Source organism: Triticum urartu, chromosome 5A (assembly GCF_056163025.1).
Source record: "Triticum urartu cultivar PI428250 chromosome 5A, HENAU_Tu73, whole genome shotgun sequence".
NCBI lineage: Eukaryota > Viridiplantae > Streptophyta > Magnoliopsida > Poales > Poaceae > Triticum > Triticum urartu.
The window spans coordinates 74,870,728-74,890,217 of record NC_141877.1 but is presented as its reverse complement, the minus strand read 5'-3'; the positions used below and the strand labels follow the sequence as shown (position 1 = coordinate 74,890,217).

General features: G+C 50.7%; 1 protein-coding gene and 2 pseudogenes across 1 annotated transcript; all 3 read left to right on the top strand.

Annotated features, from left to right (window-relative positions):
- The first annotated feature begins 9,791 nt into the window (after nt 1-9,791).
- Nucleotides 9,792-11,889, top strand: LOC147970320 (uncharacterized; annotated as a pseudogene).
- Nucleotides 11,890-12,535: 646 nt separating this feature from the next.
- On the top strand, nt 12,536-14,224 carry LOC147970319 (uncharacterized; annotated as a pseudogene).
- Nucleotides 14,225-18,046: 3,822 nt separating this feature from the next.
- On the top strand, nt 18,047-19,289 carry LOC125555653 (Cysteine/Histidine-rich C1 domain family protein). The gene has a single exon (XM_048718536.2). The coding sequence runs from the start codon at nt 18,249-18,251 to the stop codon at nt 19,068-19,070; it is 822 nt and encodes a 273-aa protein (XP_048574493.1). The 5' UTR covers nt 18,047-18,248; the 3' UTR covers nt 19,071-19,289.
- The last annotated feature ends 201 nt before the right edge of the window (nt 19,290-19,490 follow it).

Here is a 19,490-nt window from a genome sequence, read left to right as displayed (position 1 = left end):
ATCATGAACAAGGAAATATAATAATAATCATTTTATTATTGCCTCTAGGGCATATTTCCAACAGTCTCCCACTTGCACTAGAGTCAATAATCTAGTTACATTGTGATGAATCGAACACCCATAGAGTTTTGGTGTTGATCATGTTTTGCTCGCGGAAGAGGTTAGTCAACGGATCTGCGACATTCAGATCCGTATGTACTTTGCAAATATCTATGTCTCCATCTTGAACATTTTCACAAATGGAGTTGAAGCGACGCTTGATGTGCCTGGTCTTCTTGTGAAACCTGGGCTCCTTGGCAAGGGCAATAGCTCCAGTGTTGTCACAGAAGAGAGTGATAGGCCCCGACACATTGGGTATGACTCCTAGGTCGGTGATGAACTCCTTCATCCAGATTGCTTCATGCGCTGCCTCCAAGGCTGCCATGTACTCCGCTTCACATGTAGATCCCGCCACGACGCTTTGCTTGCAACTGCACTAGCTTACTGCCCCACCATTCAAAATATACACGTATCCGGTTTGTGACTTAGAGTCATCCAGATCTGTGTCAAAGCTAGCGTTGACGTAACCCTTTACGACGAGCTCCTCGTCACCTCCATATACGAGAAACATATCCTTAGTCCTTTTCAGGTACTTCAGGATGTTCTTGACCGTTGTCCAGTGTTCCATGTCGGGATTACTTTGGTACCTTCCTACCAAACTCACAGCAAGGTTTACATCAGGTCTGGTACACAGCATGGCATACATGATAGACCCTATGGCTGAGGCATAGGGGACGACACTCATCTTTTCTCTATCTTCTGTCGTGGTCGGACATTGAGCTGAGCTCAATTTCACACCTTGCAGCACAGGAAAGAACCCCTTCTTGGACTGATCCATATTGAACTTCTTCAATATCTTATCAAGGTATGTGCTTTGTGAAAGACCTATGAGGCGTCTCGATCTATCTCTATAGATCTTGATGCCTAATATGTAAGCAGCTTCTCCAAGGTCCTTCATTGAAAGACACTTATTCAAGTAGGCCTTAATACTGTCCAAAAGTTTTATATCATTTCCCATCAAAAGTATGTCATCCACATATAATATGAGAAATGTTACAGAGCTCCCACTCACTTTCTTGTAAATGCAGGCTTCTCCATAAGTCTGCATAAACCCAAACGCTTTGATCATTTCATTAAAGCGAATGTTCCAACTCTGAGATGCTTGCACCAGCCCATAGATGGAGCGCTGGAGCTTGCATACCTTGTTAGCATTCTTAGGATCGACAAAACATTCCGGCTGCATCATATACAATTCTTCCTTAAGAAAGTCGTTAAGGAATGCCGTTTTGACGTCCATTTGCCATATCTCATAATCATAGTATGCGGCAATTGCTAACATGATTCGGACGGACTTCAGCTTCGCTATGTGTGAGAAGGTCTCATCGTAGTCAACCCCTTGAACTTGTCGATAACCCTTAGCGACAAGTCGAGCCTTATAGATGGTAACATTACCATCCGCATCCGTCTTCTTCTTAAAGATCCATTTATTCTCTATCGCTCGTCGATCATCGGGCAAGTATGTCAAAGTCCATACTTTGTTTTCATACATGGATCATATCTCAGATTGCATGGCTTCAAGCCATTTGTTGGAATCTAGGCCCGCCATTGCTTCTTCATAGCTCGAAGGTTCACCGTTGTCTAACAACATGATTTCCAGGACATGGTTGCCATACCATTCTGGTGTGGAACATGTCCTTGTGGACCTTCGAAGTTCAGTAGAAACTTGATCCGAAGTACCTTGATCATCATCATTAACTTCCTCTCTAGTCGGTGCAAGCACCACAGGAACATCTTCCTGAGCTGCGCTACTTTCCGGTTCAAGAGGCAGTACTTCATCGAGTTCTACTTTCCTCCCACTTACTTCTCTCGAGAGAAACTCTTTCTCCAGAAAGGACCTGTTCTTGGCAACAAAGATTTTTTTTTTGCCTTCGGATCTGAGGTAGAAGGTATACACAATGGTTTCCTTAGGGTATCCTATGAAGACGCATTTTTCCGACTTGGGTTCAAGCTTTTCAGGTTGAAGTTTCTTGACATAAGCATCGCATCCCCAAACTTTTAAAAACGACAGCTTAGGTTTCTTCCCAAACCATAATTCATACGGTGTCGTCTCAACGGATTTAGATGGTGCCCTACTTAAAGTGAATGTAGCTGTCTCTAGAGCGTATCCCCAAAATGATAGCGGTAAATCAGTGAGTGACATCATAGATCGCACCATATCCAATAGAGTGCGATTACGATGTTCGGACACACCGTTACGCTGAGGTGTTCCAGGCGGCGTGAGTTGTGAAACGATTCCACATTTCCTTAAGTGTGTACCAAATTCGTGACTTAAATATTCTCCCCCACGATCTGATCGTAAGAATTTTATCTTTCGGTCACGTTGATTCTCTACCTCATTATGAAATTCCTTGAACTTTTCAAAGGTCTCAGACTTGTGTTTCATCAAATAGACATACCCATATCTACTTAAGTCATCAGTGAGAGTGAGAACATAACGATAGCCATCGCGATCCTCAACGCTCATTGGACCGCACACATCAGTATGTATAATTTCCAATAAGTTGGTTGCTCGATCCATTGTTCCGAAGAATGGAGTCTTGGTCATTTTACCCATGAGGCATGGTTCGCACGTGTCAAATGATTCGAAATCAAGAGACTCCAAAAGTCCATCTGTATGGAGCTTCTTCATGCGTTTGACACCGATGTGACCAAGGCGGCAGTGCCACAGATATGTGGGAATATCATTATCAATCTTACATCTTTTGGTATTCACACTATGAATATGTGTAACATCACGTTCGAGATTCATTAAGAATAAACCATTGACCAGCGGGGCATGACCATAAAACATATCTCTCATATAAATAGAACAACCATTATTCTCGGATTTAAATGAGTAGCCATCTCGTATTAAATGAGATCCAGATACAATGTTCATGCTCAAAGCTAGCACTAAATAACAATTATTGAGGTTTAAAACTAATCCCGTAGGTAAATGTAGAGGTAGCGTGCCGACGGCGATCACATCGACCTTGGAACCATTCCCGACGCGCATCGTCACCTCGTCCTTCGCCAGTCTCCGCTTATTCCACAGCTCCTGTTTTGAGTTACAAATATGAGCAACCGCACCGGTATCAAATACCCAGGAGCGACTACGAGTACTGGTAATGTACACATCAATTACATGTATATCACATATACCTTTAGTGTTGCCGGCCTTCTTGTCCGCTAAGTATTTGGGGCAGTTCCGCTTCCAGTGTCCCTTTCCCTTGCAATAAAAGCACTCAGTCTCAGGTTTGGCTCCATTCTTTGTATTCTTCCCGGCAACTGATTTACCGGCCGCGGAAACTCCCTTGCCGTCCTTCTTGAAGCTCTTCTTACCCTTGCCTTTCTTGAAACTAGTGGTTTTATTGACCATCAACACTTGATGTTCCTTTTTGATTTCCACCTCCGCTGATTTTAGCATTGAAAATACTTCAGGAATAGTTTGCACCATCCCCTGCATATTGTAGTTCATCACAAAGCTCTTGTAGCTAGGTGGGAGCGACTGAAGGATTCTGTCAATGACCGCCTCGTCCGGGAGGTTAATGTCCAGCTGGGACAAGCGGTTGTGCAACCCAGACATTTTGAGTATGTGCTCACTGACAGAACTATTTTCCTCCATCTTACAACTGTAGAACTTGTCGGAGACTTCATATCTCTCGACCCGGGCATGAGCTTGGAAAACCATTTTCAGCTCTTCGAACATCTTATATGCTCCGTGTTGCTCAAAACGCTTTTGGAGCCCCGGTTCTAAGCCGTAAAGCATGCCGCAGAGTAATCATCAGCACGCGATTGCCAAGCGTTCATAACGTCTTGGTTCTCTGGGATGGGTGCTGCACCTAGCGGTGCTTCTAGGACATATGCTTTCTTGGCAGCTATGAGGATGATCCTCAGGTTCTGGACCCAGTCCGTATAGTTGCTGCCATCATCTTTCAGCTTGGTTTTCTCTAGGAACGCGTTGAAGTTGAGGTTGACATGAGCGTTGGCCATTTTATCTACAAGACATTTTGCAAAGGTTTTTAGACTAAGTTCATGATAATTAAGTTCATCTAATCAAATTATTTAATGAACTCCCACTCAGACAGACATCCCTCTAGTCATTTAAGTGATACATGATCCGAGTCAACTAGGTTGTGTCCGATCATCACGTGAGACGGACTAGTCATCATCGGTGAACATCCTCATGTTGATCGTATCTTCTATACGACTCATGTTCGACCTTTCGGTCTTCCGTGTTCCGAGGCCATATCTATACATGCTAGGCTCGTCAAGTCAACCTAAGTGTATTGCTTGTGTAAATCTGGCTTACACCCGTTGTATTCGAACGTTAGAATCTATCACACCCGATCATCACGTGGTGCTTCGAAACAACGAACCTTCGCAATGGTGCACAGTTAGGAGGACACTTTCTTGAAATTATTGTGAGGGGTCATCTTATTTAAGTTACCGTCATTCTAAGAAAATAAGATGTAAAACATGATAAACATCACATGCAATCAAATAGTGACATGATATGGCCAATATCATTTTGCTCCTTTTGATCTCCATCTTCGGGGCGCCATGATCATCATCGTCACCGGCATGACACCATGATCTCCATCATCCTGTCGTCATGAAGTTGCCTCGTCATCTATTACTTCTACTACTATGGCTAACGGTTTAGCAATAAAGTAAAGTAATTACATGACGTTTATGTTGACACGCAGGTCATAAATAAATTAAGACAACACCTATGGCTCCTGCCGGTTGTCATACTCATCGACATGCAAGTCGTGATTCCTATTACAAGAACATGATCAATATCATACATCACATATATCATTCATCAGATCCTTTTGGCCATATCACATCACACGGCACATGCTGCAAAAACAAGTTAGACGTCCTCTAATTGTTGTTGCAAATTTTTACGTGGCTGCTATAGGTTTCTTAGCAAGAACGTTTCTTACCTACGCCAAAACCACAACGTGGTATGCCAATTTCTATTTACCCTTCATAAGGACCCTTTTCATCAAATCTGATCCGACTAAAGTGGGAGAGACAGACACCCGCTAGCCACCTTATGCAACTAGTGCATGTCAGTCGGTGGAACCTGTCTCACATAAGCGTACGTGTAAGGTCGGTCCGGGCCGCTTCATCCCATGATGCCGCCGAATCAAGATAAGACTAGTAACGGCAAGTAAATTGACAAAATCGACGCCCACAACATCTTGTGTTCTACTTGTGCATAGAAACTACGCATAGACCTAATTCATGATGCCACTGTTGGGGAACGTAGTAGAATTTTAAAATTTTCTACGCATCACCAAGATCAATCTATGGAGTCATCTAGCAACGAGGGAGAGGGGAGTGCATCTACATACCCTTGTAGATCGCGAGCGGAAGCGTTCAAGAGAACGGGGTTGATGGAGTCGTACTCGTCGTGATCCAAATCACCGATGACCGAGCGCCGAACGGACGGCACCTCCGCGTTCAACACACGTATGGTTGGGGAAGACGTCTCCTCCTTCTTGATCCAGCAAGGGGAAGGAGAGGTTGATGGAGATCCAACAGCACGACGGCATGGTGGTGGAAGCAGCGGTGATCTCGGCAGGGCTTCGCCAAGCTCCAATGAGAGGGAGAGGTGTTACGAGGGGAGAGGGAGGCGCCAGGGACTTGGGTGCGGCTGCCCTCCCTCCCCCCACTATATATAGGGCCCCTAGGCGGGCGCCGGCCCTAGGAGATCCCATCTCCAAGGGGGGCGGCGGCCAAGGGGGGACTTGCCCCCCAAGTCAGGTGGGGCGCCCCCCACCCCTAGGGTTTCCAACCCTAGGCGCAAGGGGAGGCCCATGGGGGGCGCACCAGCCCACCAGGGGCTGGTTCCCCTCCCACTTCAGCCCACGGGGCCCTTCGGGATAGGTGGCCCCACCCGGTGGACCCCTGGGACCCTTCCGGTGGTCCCGGTACAATACCGATTACCCCCGAAACTTTCCCGATGGCCGAAACTGGACTTCCTATATATAAATCTTCACCTCCGGACCATTCCGGAAATCCTCGTGACGTCCGGGATCTCATCCGGTACTCCGAACAACTTTCGGGTTACCGCATACTAATATCTCTACAACCCTAGCGTCACCGAACCTTAAGTGTGTAGACCCTACGGGTTCAGGAGACACGCAGACATGACCGAGATGACTCTTCGGTCAATAACCAACAGCGGGATCTGGATACCTATGTTGGCTCCCACATGTTCCACGATGATCTCATTGGATGAACCATGATGTCGAGGATTCAATCAATCCCGTATTCAATTCCCTTTGTCAATCGGTACGTTACTTGCCCGAGATTCGATCGTCGGTATCCCAATACCTCGTTCAATCTCGTTACCGGCAAGTCACTTTACTCGTACCGTAATGCATGATACCGTGACCAAACACTTGGTCACATTGAGCTCATTATGATGATGCATTACCGAGTGGACCCAGAGATACCTCTCCATCATACGGAGTGACAAATTCCAGTCTCGATCCGTGTCAACCCAACAGATACTTTCGGGGATACCTGTAGTATACCTTTATAGTCACCCAGTTACGTTGTGACGTTTGGTACACCCAAAGCACTCCTACGGCATCCGAGAGTTACACGATCTCATGGTCTAAGGAAATGATACTTGACATTGGAAAAGCTCTAGCAAACGAACTACACGATCTTGTGCTATGCTTAGGATTGGGTCTTGTCCATCACATCATTCTCCTAATAATGTGATCCCGTTATCAATGACATCCAATGTCCATAGTCAGGAAACCATGACTATCTATTGATCAACGAGCTAGTTAACTAGAGGCTCACTAGGGACATGTTATGGTCTATGTATTCACACATGTATTATGATTTCCGGATAACACAATTATAGCATGAATAATAGACAATTATCATGAACAAGGAAATATAATAATAATCATTTTATTATTGCCTCTAGGGCATATTTCCAACACTGCCCGCCGCCGCCGGCGGGCACACCTCCCTTGTCGTCGCCGCTCACTCCGAGCACGACGAACCGCTCTCCGCCGCCGCCCACCCCGGGTCCGGCGTCCACAAACGATGCCTCGCGCGGGGTCCTCTGCGTCCCGCCTCCACGACCCACCGCATCGTAGTTGGCCTCTCCCCTCGTCACAGCCTCCTCCCCTCGGTGCTGCTCATGCCGGCGGCCGCCCCACTCCTGGCACTGCTGGCGGCACCAGCCGAGCTCCGCCTCTGGCACATCTCTTCGACCGCGGTCCCTGCTCGCTGCTAGCCGGGAGCCATGGCGCCCTTCCGGCTTGGAGCCCTGGCGTCGCCCGCGGCTTCCTGTCCGCGTCAACCCCGGAGGTGCTCCGTTTCGGCCTTCTACCTCGAATGGGCTCGACTCCAGGTTATGCTCTTCTGCAGTTCGTCCTAGAGAACTTCTCTTCCCCGGTATGCTCGCCGCTCGATCCAGATTCGGAGTTGGTCTCCCCAACCTCGGTTTGGATCAAGCCCCTTCCCCCCTCCTCCCCCTAGATGATCTTGCCGCTTTCTCTTTGCTCATGTTTTGGTTAGGGTCACACTCGGAAATCCCGATTATCAGGTCTTTTGGAGCCGGCTTATTTTTGATCACAGTAGCTAATGCAGACATCGCCAAGTTTATCGTCACGTTATGAGGTATCAGCGATGGAGAGGTTAAGCTCTCATTTCACATTGGTCTGCCCGCGGGCTCGGGTGCGTCGTTTTCTGGTTTTCAAATCTCCGACCAATTCGTCTTCTTCCCAACGCGTGGGTCGTCCAGGGAGATCTCCCTCCTTAATGCTGCCCTTGTCCCTTCTGCGGCCTCCGTACCGCGTGCTCCTGCTTCCCTGGATGCTGCAGCCTCTCCAGCCAATCGCATCTCCTCCCCTCCTCCTGCTATCTCGGTCCGCGTCAGCCTGCCCATCGAAACTCCTGCTGCCCCGATTGCCCAGGATTCGCCAGCCGCGTCAACGCTCCCTCTTGCCGCCAACAATCTCCATCACGGGCCATGTAGCCTCCCCGCCAGCGCTGCAGGAGACTCGGCTCCCCTCCAATCAGCTGGCCTGCTCTGGCCCCACGCTCCCCCCCATCCCGATGCCTACCCCCCTACAGCGCCACCGCCTAGGCCTCGCGCCACCTCAGACAAACCACATGGGCTCTTGCATCGCTGGCCCATCCCCTTAGACTGCCGTGCCCGTGGAATCCTATCCACTCCAGAAGGGCCCCTCCCGTGGCTCACGCACTCTGATCCCCTGTTCATCGTCTCAGATGCCTCGTTCCCCCCGCTGCCCCTTCCCTCTTTGACTTGTGTCCTCCCGCGTGCTTCTATTGCGCCTGCTACCTCTGGAGTCCTGGAGCCTCACATGGGGGCTTCGATTTCCTCCACTCCCACGTCCTTTGCCCATGCCCTCCTGCATGGCTCGACGTGCCCCCATGCATGCCCCGTGACTCCACTTAGCCCCGCGCCCCTATCTCCCTCCATGCCTCCTTATAAGCAGCCCCTCCCTTCAAACTTCTCCATGCGCTGTTTTCGCTTCTTAGCCCTAGACCACCAAGTCCGCCATTGCCGCGACCCGGTTCGGTGCAGGAACTGTTGGGTTTCTGGTCACCAGCAGCGTGAGTGTTCGCTCCCTTCTCGGTTCTCCGCCCCCACTCCTTCCCCCTCTCTCTCGTCCGGTCAACTAACCTTATCGCACCTCTCCCCCCTCATCCCCAGGCTCCATGGCGGACTTCATCCCCCTTGAAGATGTGCCGACTATCGCTGCTTCCTCGACCTCGCTGCTGCCTCCGCCTCCCCTCACCTCCGCCCCGACCCTTTCCCTAGCGGCAACCTCTCCCGCTCCCTCCCACCCCGCTCCGCCTCCCTCGCCTATCGTCATCTCCGACGACGAGGTGGCTGAGGAGGACCCAGACGAGGTGGAGTTCGCGTCCGGAGACGAGTCCACGGACTCCGACGAGGAGACGGTGGACGTCAACCTATCTCCTCCTGCTTCACGGCCGGACTGCATCAACGTCTTCATGCCTTTCGTCCCCCTCGAGCACTTCAACAACCTCACCTACGCCTACGTCAACCCCCCCGCTGCCAACCCGGCCAGCATCGTCCATCGCGCCCTTTGTGAGGAGGCCGGGAACCCGCCCGTCGCTCTGGCCATGGCCTCACACGGCGTCGGCATGCTCGTCTTCGCCACTCCTGCTGACCGCGAGCACGCGATGAACGAGGGTCCTTTCCTCGGTCGTGAGCACATGGTCTACCTCAACCGCCACAACGACACCGACAACTGTTTCCTCTTCCCCCACCGTGACCTTGCTGCCCTCGCCATAGAAGACTATCCCATTGAGCATTGGTTTCCTCATCATATCCTCCACTCCACCGGCCCCTTCGCCAACCCCTTTGACATCAACCCCATCTGCCTTGCTGGCATTGACTACTCCGTTGTGCTCGTCACCGTCAAAGCTAGAGATGTCTCAGATATCCCCCACACTCTCGCCATGCATGGCTTCAACGGCATTGGGGCTATCGCTCCGACCTCCATCATCTCATGCACCAACCTCCCAGTGGCTGGTTTCGACTTCGCTTCCGCCCCTCCTTCCGATGATTCTGCCTTCGGTGACTTCCCTGATGGCATGGACGCCAACTTGGCTGCTCCTCCTCCCCCGGCTCCCGCTAATGGCAGGGTCGCCTCGCCCAGCTCCCTGGTGGCCTCACAATGTGGGCTTCTCTGGCTCCGACCGTCAAGGCCAAACCCCTCCTCGATAAACCAGCAAACGTCCTCATCTTCTTGTGTCCCGGCTTTTTCGACATCATCGTCGTTAGCAAGGACGGCGACCGCGGCTTCTACCGCATCCCCATGGAGGTGGTCATCTCCGCTGCTGGCATGCTCGTGGCAAACTTCTCCACCGCCTCCATCGGCCGTCTCACGAAGGTGGCTATGATGGGGCCCGCCAAAACTCTTGTCATGACTGTGGACGTCATCTATTGCGACGCTCGAGCTCTGGTCCAAGCTCCTCCTACCGGGCCTGGTGCCCCCCCAGGGGGTCCCGGGCATGCACTCCATCGACCTCTCCTAGCCCGCCACGCCTCTCATTCTTGAGGAGGCCCCCGAAGATCTAGGCGTCGATCTGTCTCCCTCCCCAGCTGCCCCTACTGCACGGCGCCGCAGCGCTCGTCTTGCCGGCATTGAGCCCCCGGCCCACATCTCCATCCTCGAGAAGGCCTCCCTCCGCAAGCGCGCCCTGCTCGGCGCCAAACTCTCTGCCAAAGGGAAGAAGCAGATCGCGTCTCAGCTCATCGACATGGCTCCCGAAATTACCGCGCCCCTCTCCCGCCGTGACGTCCTTGACATCGCCGCTGCTTGCGATGTGCCTGCCTCTGCTCTGTCCGGTGATTGCATGGGTGTTTAATGATGTGTAACCCAGTTCTTTTAGCTGGGACTGCCAGCCGCTCTAGCTGTCGCAGTTGTATCCGTTCGCCCGAGTCCGTTATCGTAGGTTTGGCCTTAGGCCTGCCTCTTCAAGGCTTGTATCAGTCTCCTCTTTGTTGTATGTGGGTGGCCTTGTCTGGCCTATTCTGTTTTATGTACAGTGACCTCATCGTTTTTAATGAACCGTAAAACCCGCTTCGTTTCATGGAATGTCCGGGGTCTTGGTAGGGCAAAGAAATGTTCTGATGTAAAATCGGCTCTCTTAGATATTGGTCCCTCCTTTATTTGCCTTCAAGAAACTAAACTTGAAGAGATCTCCCCCTTCAAAGCTAGCTCGTTTCTCCCTGCCAACATGCAATCTTTCCACTTCCTTCCCTCCACCGGCTCGGCTGGCGGGATTCTAACCGCATGGGATGATCAGCACTTCGCTTGCTCTGCGGTTACACATCTTTCATTCTCTTTAACCCTGCACTTTTCTGCCAGAGCAAATCTCGACACCTTCTCCATTTCAAATGTATACGGTCCTTGCGGTAGCAACGATATAAGCAAGCCTTTGCTACAGAGCTTCTCCATCTTGGCTCTTTAATATCAGGTTTGTGGGCTCTCATCGGGGACTTCAATTTCACTCTAAAAGCTTCGGAGCGCTCCAATGCAAACTTCAACATAGCTGAAGCTCAACTCTACTCCTCCTCCCTGAATCATCTAAAGCTTCAAGAGATTCCTCTTCTACACAGATTATTTACTTGGTCAAATCAGCAACAATCGCCAATCCTAGTCCGTTTGGACAGGGTTTTCGTCAATATCTACTGGAGCTTCCTGCTCCCGGACTCCTCTCTCACCTCAGTCTGCCGCTCAACCTCAGACCACGTGCCTCTCGTTTTAACGGCCTCCTCAAGAGTCCCCATTCCCTCGGTTTTTCGGTTCAACAGCGGCCTCTTGCGATCCTCTCCCTTCAAAAACTTGATCGCACAAAACTGGAACAGCGTTCAACCCTCATCTCACCTCGGACACTTCTGTCTTAAACTTAAACGCGTCCGCGCGGCTGCTAAGTCTTGGGCTAAACACGCTAGGTCCTCTTTAGATATTTCCAAAAACTGCAAAACTGTCATCACCTTCCTGGATAAAATTGAGGAACTTCGTCTTCTCTCGAGCTCGAGCTCGCCCTTCGAACCCAAGTCTCTCTCTCTCTTCATCATCACAATGCTCTCACTGCTCTTTACTGGCGTCAGCGTGCAAAAATTAACGACTGTACTCTCGGTGATGAAAACTCGGAATATTTCCACCTTTGCGCGACTATCCGCCTCCGGAAAAATCACATTAAGTCATTGAATATTGATGGTCTGGAGGTGGAATCTCACTCCGGCAAACAACTCGCCCTCCGTGAATACTTCAAGAATATCATTGGGACTCCCCTCTCATGTGTCCTGCCGAGTCACCTCCCCGATCTAGTCTCAGGATCCCGCCTCCGTCCATCCCAAGCTAATGCCCTCTCTCGCCCCTTCTCTATGGACGAGATCAAACATGCGCTTTTCTCTATGAACGACAATGCCAGCCCTGGGCCGGATGGCTTCGATCCGTCTTTCTACAAAGCAAATTGGGACATTGTCAAAAACGATCTCTTCCACCTTCTTTCCAGTTTCCACTCCTTTGATGCGGATCTTAGGCGTATCAACAAGTCCTACATCGTTCTTCTCCCTAAAAAACTCGGTACAAACAACCCCGACCAAATGCGCCCAATCTCTCTGCAGAATTGTTCCGTCAAGCTTTGCTCTAAATGTCTCACCAACCGTGTTCAGCCTGTCATCTGCCACCTTGTTCACGCTGACCAATCAGGTTTCATTAAAGGCCGTAATATTGCCGAGAATTTTATCCTCGCCGCTGACATAGTCCAAGCCTGCCACAAAAGGAAATGTCTGGCTATCGTTGTCAAACTAGACATCCGTAAAGCCTTCGATTCTATCGCCTGGAACAGCTTATACTCTATCCTTAGGGCAAAAGGCTTCTCCGAATCTTGGATCACCTGGATTCGGATGCTTAATGAAACTAGTTAGTCGGCCATTCTTCTAGATGGCAAACCAGGGAACTGGATTCAATGCAAAAGCGGCCTTCGTCAGGGTGACCCAATCTCCCCTTACCTCTTCATCATCATTGCTGACATTCTTCAATGTATGATCCTAGACGCTTCCTCGCAGGGGCTTCTTCAACATCCCATCTGCCCGGACATTCCATGTCCCATCCTCCAATATGCCGATGACACCCTAATCATCCTCAAAGCCGATGAAGGCCACCTAGCAAACCTCAAGTCTATCCTCCTATCCTTCTCCCTCTCTACGGGTCTTCACATTAATTTTGACAAGAGCACTTTGCCCTGATTCACATTGAGCCCGACAGCGCCTCCCACTTGGCCAACATGTTTGGCTGTCCCGTCGCCTCTTTCCCCCAAAATTACCTGGGCCTCCCTCTCTCCACACACAAACTCAAGCTAGTCGACTTTCACCCCTTGATTTCCAAGGTCGACAAACGACTAGCTAGCTGGAGGGGGCATCTGCTCTCTGCGGCTGGGAGGGCGGTGCTCATTAAATCCGTGCTTCGGGCTCTTCCTACTTACGCTATGAGTGCCTTTCTACTTCATGCGGGTACAATTCAGGAAATTGATAAGCAGTGTCGTGCTTTCTTCTGGACCGGTGACGATCACGTCAATGGAGGTCAATGTAAGGTTGCCTGGGACGAAGTATGTGCCCCCATCAGCAAAGGTGGGCTCGGTTTTCGTTGCTTGCGCACCCACAACACTTGCCTTCTCCTAAAATCTTTGAACAAGCTCCATTCTCTTAGCACTGGCTCCTGGGAATCTTGGATGGCAACCTCTTACGGTTGGGCAGGAGGCCACCACATCGGAGATTCAAGTAGGCTAGACACCCCAATCTGGAAAGACATCACGTCTGGCCTCTCGTTTTTCCGCTCCATTACCCATGTCACGGTCGGCAATGGGATCGCCACCGCCTTCTGGCTTGATCTTTGGCTCGGAAATGATACTCTCCACACACGCTTCCCAAGCCTCTTCTCTCATGCTACGCGAACCAACGTCTCAGTCGCCTTTGTGCTCGCGGACCCAGACCTCCGTTTACCATTACAGCCGCGCCTCTCCACCGCTGCTGCCAATGAACTGACGAACCTGCGAGTCCTTTTAGCTTCTGTGATCTTAACGCCGCATGCCCCAGATGCTCGATTGTGCAGGATGAACGACAAACCCTACTCCGTTGCTTTTGCTTATGAGGCGGCTTTTTCATCTCAGCCGGATGATCCGTTCGCGGGTTTCATTTGGGGGAAGAACTACACGACTCACCGGTGCAGGTTGTTTCTCTGGCTCACGCACCGTGGAAGGCTCTTCACCAATGAACGTCGCTTCCGTTGGGGCCTCTCAGACTCGGACTCCTGCCCTTTTTGTTCGGCTACCGAAACTACAGCTCACATGCTTCTTCATTGCGTTGTTGCCTCAGAAGCGTGGACAACGGCAGACTCCCTGCTCATCAGGCCGGCAGACTGCCCCTCGGTCATCGATACTATGTATCCTCTGCCTTCTTGCAAGGTTCGGAACACGGTTGTTCTGGCTATGCTTTGAAATCTCTGGAAAAGAAGGAATGCAAAGGTTTTCAACAATGAAGTGCAAACCCTTGAATTTGTATTCCGCCGAGCGGCCGATGACATCTTTCTGTGAGTGAACCGCTGCCACAACGGGGACCGTAAACAGCTCCTACTTGACTGGGACATTATGTTGGCCAGAATCGATGTATCTTGATGTAACTTAGCTTTTTCCCGTATGCTCTGTGCCCCCAACCCTTTGTAAATATTCTATGTACAGTGTCCGGCTTTTAAATAAAACTAGTAAATGCGCACGTGCAACACACATTATTATTTAGAAAATATATTAATTGCATGCGGATATTAGGTATGCTATTATTTATGTGTTAATTCTATGAGTAATGCAATATTTGATATGATATTAATTATATGTTAAACACGTTGAACGCTCGTCATTGAAACAGTTTAGGTCGTTGGATTGACTTAATTTGATGGCCGAGATCAGTTGGATCTGCCCCTTTAGATCTTTTTATATTGGTATAGATATAGATGAGTTCAGGCTGGCTTTTGCCCGCCGTAGTTCCCTCAAAAACAATCTCAAAGGTTCACAATTCATAGTGAACCTCTGTTGATCTAGATGTGGTCCCTCCCTCCTGCAGCCACACCCCCGGTGACGAGCACTAGCTCCGACCGACGACTCAGAGAGCCTATACCTGACCCCCTTCTACTCTAGTCCCTCTCAAAGCCTGAATAGATTTATTCAGTCCTTTCTGTTTTTGCGGGTAGATTTATTCAGTCCTGTGTGTGATGACCGATGACCATGATTAGCGACTTGATGATTTCAATGTAAATATCCTGGATTTGAGGTCTGCTGGAGCAGAATGTCCCGGATTTTTTTTTTTGAATGCAGCAGAATATCCCGTATTAGTTTTCATTTGTAAAGTCATAATGTCAGTTTTGAATCATGTACACCTTTGATCTGACCAACAGTATACTGCTTTAGCAGAAATTATCTAGCATGTCGCTTGATTTGAGGTCTAAATTCCTTTTTGTCTCTATCTCGGACGCACACAAGATTTGCGCCGCATCATTGCATTGAAAGAAGATATCGTAGACTATATACTGAGCTGTCATTTTTTTTTTTGAAATTATACAGAGCTGTCTTTGATGTGGAAAAAAAACGTGAAAAACTGTTTCTGACTAATTATGTTGTGCTGCCACCGGTGGTCTGGAGTTAATATGCTTTGATAACATCTAAAAATTCAACAAAGTTATCCTTCCAATTGGCACCACAGGTAGTCATTCAACGAAGTTATCCTTCCATTCCATGAGGTAGTTTTGCCATATTCTTGGTTATTATACTCGACCTATTCGCAAATTGCCGTGCTGCAGGAATAAGAATCCCATATGCAAACCTGACTCAACATGGAATAATCTGCCCTACAATTATGCTATGATGCCGCACTCATCAGGGCTTGGAAGCCTGCAGGGACACTATTCTCCTTAATCTTGGTCTCTTGCCTTTCGAAAAGAAATAAAAAGCAAGAAGAATCAGGATATATAAAGCAGCGAGCGATGCCCCTACCCCTAGGTAGCTAGTAGTACTACAAGACTCTGCTTTGCAATGTTCTTTATGCTCCATAATTTCGCCTCCCCTGCAATGCTTTATCAGTTTCTTATTACCACAAGACTCCTCTTTCTCTGTCTTTTTGACATGCAGGCACATGAGGTGATGGTTCGGCTCCCGGAACCAATTCCTTGCTTCATCTTGATCCAAGACCAAAAGCACCACGAACGGTCTGATAGAAAGTTCGACTCTGGCATGCTGTAGATTTGATTCAGGCTGAGATCAGATGCTCAGAGTTCACGTCGATCAGAACAAGAATGACATTTTGTTCAAAAATACAGAACTTGATTGTCCAGTTTATATGCACTGGAAGACTGAGCTTAGAGCAACTCCAACGGGCCGACCCAAACGGAGGACATTTTTGTCCGCTTTTTATTCGTTTGGATCGACCGTCCGCCCGCCGTTCGCCCTCTTTTAGTTTTGGGTCGGCAGTGCGCCCAACGGGCCGACCCATTTCATGACCGCGCGCGTTTAACATTATGCCGTCGCCCTGGTTTTGCCGCTCCAGCGCGCGGGGGAAAGCGGCCTAGCGCGCGCGTTTAACATTATGCCGGCGCTCCCTCCACATTCTGTCGGCCGCCCACTCTCGCCGCCTCTGCGCCACCATGTCGATCCGCCGCCTGGGCGCTTCAGATTTTCGCGGAGTCCGCGAGCGCCGCTCCGGCGCCTTCTCCGCCGAGATCTGATTTCGCGAGAAACGTCTCGTCCTCGGCACCTTCGACACCGCAGAGGAGGCGGCCCGCGCGCACGACGCGGCGGCGTGGCGCCTCCTGAGGCCTCGTCGGGATATGAATTTTCCCAACGTGTCGAGCCAGCAGGCGCAGGATCTGGCGCCTCTCCCGCGACTTTTCACCGACGAGGATCGTCGTGTCCACCGGAGGCGGCAACGTCGCCTCGCCATTGTAGAGAAGGACGTGGAAGCCTTGGTGGTGTGGCGCGGAGGCTTCTCGCAGGACATCGTCGACGAGCGCCAGTTCTACAAGCAATTGAGATCGGAGAGGGACGCGAGGAGGAGGGAGCGAGCCGCCTATCGGAAGGACAAGCGTTCGCGAAAGCAGGCAGCTCAATTGAAACTGAAGCTACGAGAACGGCGGGTTGGGACTTTGAAGACGAGGTGTATGCTGACGCCTACATTCAGACATCGGAGGAGGACATTACCGAGCCGGAGTCAGAAATCGACGAGTAGTGGTCTTTTCATTTTATCTGTGTACGCTAGAATTATCTATGTATCCATTTTTATCTGAAAAGATGGCTGGCGGCGTCGATGACGTAGCAGGTGGGCGAGGGTGTGAATTCAATGTGCCACCGATCAGCGGGCCCGGTGAGGAAAAAGGGCGAGCGCGCGCGTCCGTCTTGTGTCCGTACCGACACAAATCAGACTAAAAAATGGGACGGAAATAGATCGGCAGACGGACGAAAGCGGACATGCGTCCGTTTGGGTCGGCGTGTTGGGTCGGCTTTTTGTCCGTGCTAACTCAAACGGACGGCCGCGGATGAAATGGGTCGTCCAAGTAAAGTTGCTCTTAATAGTAATCCTGCATGTTCTGGGCTCGTGGCGACCATGATATAGACTACCACTTCAGTGCTGATGGGTGCATGTTTCAACTTGGAGCAGTTGTTTTTCATATTAAACACAGAAGAACGTGACGATCCGGATGCAATAATTTCAGCATCTTCTTTATCTGTGATCATCAGCCCTAATTCCTGCCTGCCTGCACAAGTTATTCGATCCTGCAGCACCCAAATGCTGGCTGATAACAACAGTTTGCACGCTTTTAGGGACATTCCAACCGTATTCTCCTATGTAAATCAGGGAATTTGTGCGTGCTCATCCTCGTTATCAAGGGAAGAATAGTATGTGGGTGTTAATTGTTAACATTGAGTGCCGGGTGCTTCTGAACTTGTTGAAAGCAGGAATAGTGGGCAAGAGAAGAACCGGAATAGTCTGACGCTGGAGGAACAGATGCCTGCAACAGCACACAAAAAAGAGATGCCCTGTGTTTTGTCAGTCATACAAACCGCCCCTCCAGTTGGGAAAAATGTGGTCGCAGATGCACTACTCTACTCGAAATGTTTAGCCATATATGCCTGAACAAGTACATAAAACAGTAGAATTTCTTAAAATTGTGCTGAAACACTCTATTTAGAATGAGCAAATTTCAATCCATGGCACTCTGTAACAAATATACTTAAAACTTCGGAATAAAATGGGGCTACGTGCATCAATCGACGAAGAAACAAAGTTTTTAACAAATATATTTGGCCATACATGATCATAGTACTGTCTTTGATATATTAGAGCAACCCCAAACACCTAAATCCAAAACGAAGAGAACATATCCTATTCTATTCCTCGACAACCTTCATCTCCAAGACTTGTATAAAAGTTAAAACCAAGCCAACCAACTCCAGGATCTCCTCTATCAAGTATCAACATGCATTGCATATTTGCATTGCACCAGTATAAATCTTCCTTGCTGCCAGCTCGACCAAAGAACACAAAAGAATAGCACCACCTCGGAAGCTAATCAGAGGCCATGAGGTACGGCGAGGTGGCGCACTTCAGCCACCCGCAGCACCGGCTCCGGCTGGAGCAACTGGACACGCCGTTCCGGTGCGACGGCTGCAAGGAGGTCGGCATCGGCGCGCGTTACCGCTGCCCCGTCCAGGGCTGCGCCGCCGACCACGACCTCCACCGCCAATGCGCGCTCCCGCTCTCCCCGCCGCCGCCGCCGCTCCGGCACCCGTTCTACCCCAAGTGCGCCTTCCACTTCATGGCGCGCGCGCCGGGCGCCCCCGGGACGCGCTACTGCAACGCGTGCGGCCGCGACGTCGCCGGCTTCGTCTACCACTGCCGCGCCTGCGGCTTCGACCTGCACCCCTGCTGCGCCACGCTGCCGCACGCCCTGGACGCCAGCGACCGCGGTGGCAGGGTCGGCGTGAGGCTGTACCTGCACCCCAAGGCCGAGGCCGCGTGCCACCGGTGCGGCCACCGCGGGCGGAGCTGGACGTACCGGAGCCACTGCAAGAGCTACAGCCTCCACGTGGCGTGCGTGATGGACATGGTCGTCGAGAGCTGGAGCGGCATCGGGCGGAGCAAGGGCGCTAGCGCCGGAGGAAGGGGCGTGTACGACGGCGCGTTGGTGGCGGGGAGCGGCGGGTACAGGGTGCCGGTGATAAGGGGCGCGGCGAAGAGCAGCCACGCGAGCCGGGGAGGGTCGTACTGGGGGATGAGGAAGGGCAAGGTGAAGCGCTGCTGCGAGATCGCCGGGTTCGCGGCGCAGGTGGTCATCTCCGCGGTGCTCGGTGACCCCACCGCGCTCATAGCCGGCGTCGTCGGCTCGCTCATAGCGCGGTGACCACCGCCGGGCGCCGCCGTGCTCTTGGAGTGAAACATGTTGTAAATACTACTCCTGCTCCGTACTCCGGACGTGACCTACGTGGCGCTGCATGCAAATTATATAACCGGTGTCCACGTCAGTGGATCAATGCCCCCGCGTGTCAGTGTAGCGTAGTTCTCTTTAAAACCTTATTATCGTGTTCCGGAGAAAAAGGTAAAAAATCCTCAATCGTGTTGCGGTGATTGTCCCACAGTTTGGCACTTTGGCCCCTCCCAGCGTTGGTGAGGCCGAGGGTCCAATCTTCCCGTCCGCCGCTCCGGTGTATGGTTAGAGCATCTACGAGCAGACAAATCCGGCACCCTAAAAGTTTATGGACGTGACCGCTAACAGCGTCAAACGGTCTCTTATATAGTCAATCGAGTAGTAGCACACCTTAAA

Coding starts and splice junctions, on each gene's coding strand:
- LOC125555653 (XM_048718536.2), top strand. CDS start 18,249: ATGAGGTACGGCGAGGTGGCGCACTTCAGCCACCCGCAGCACCGGCTC.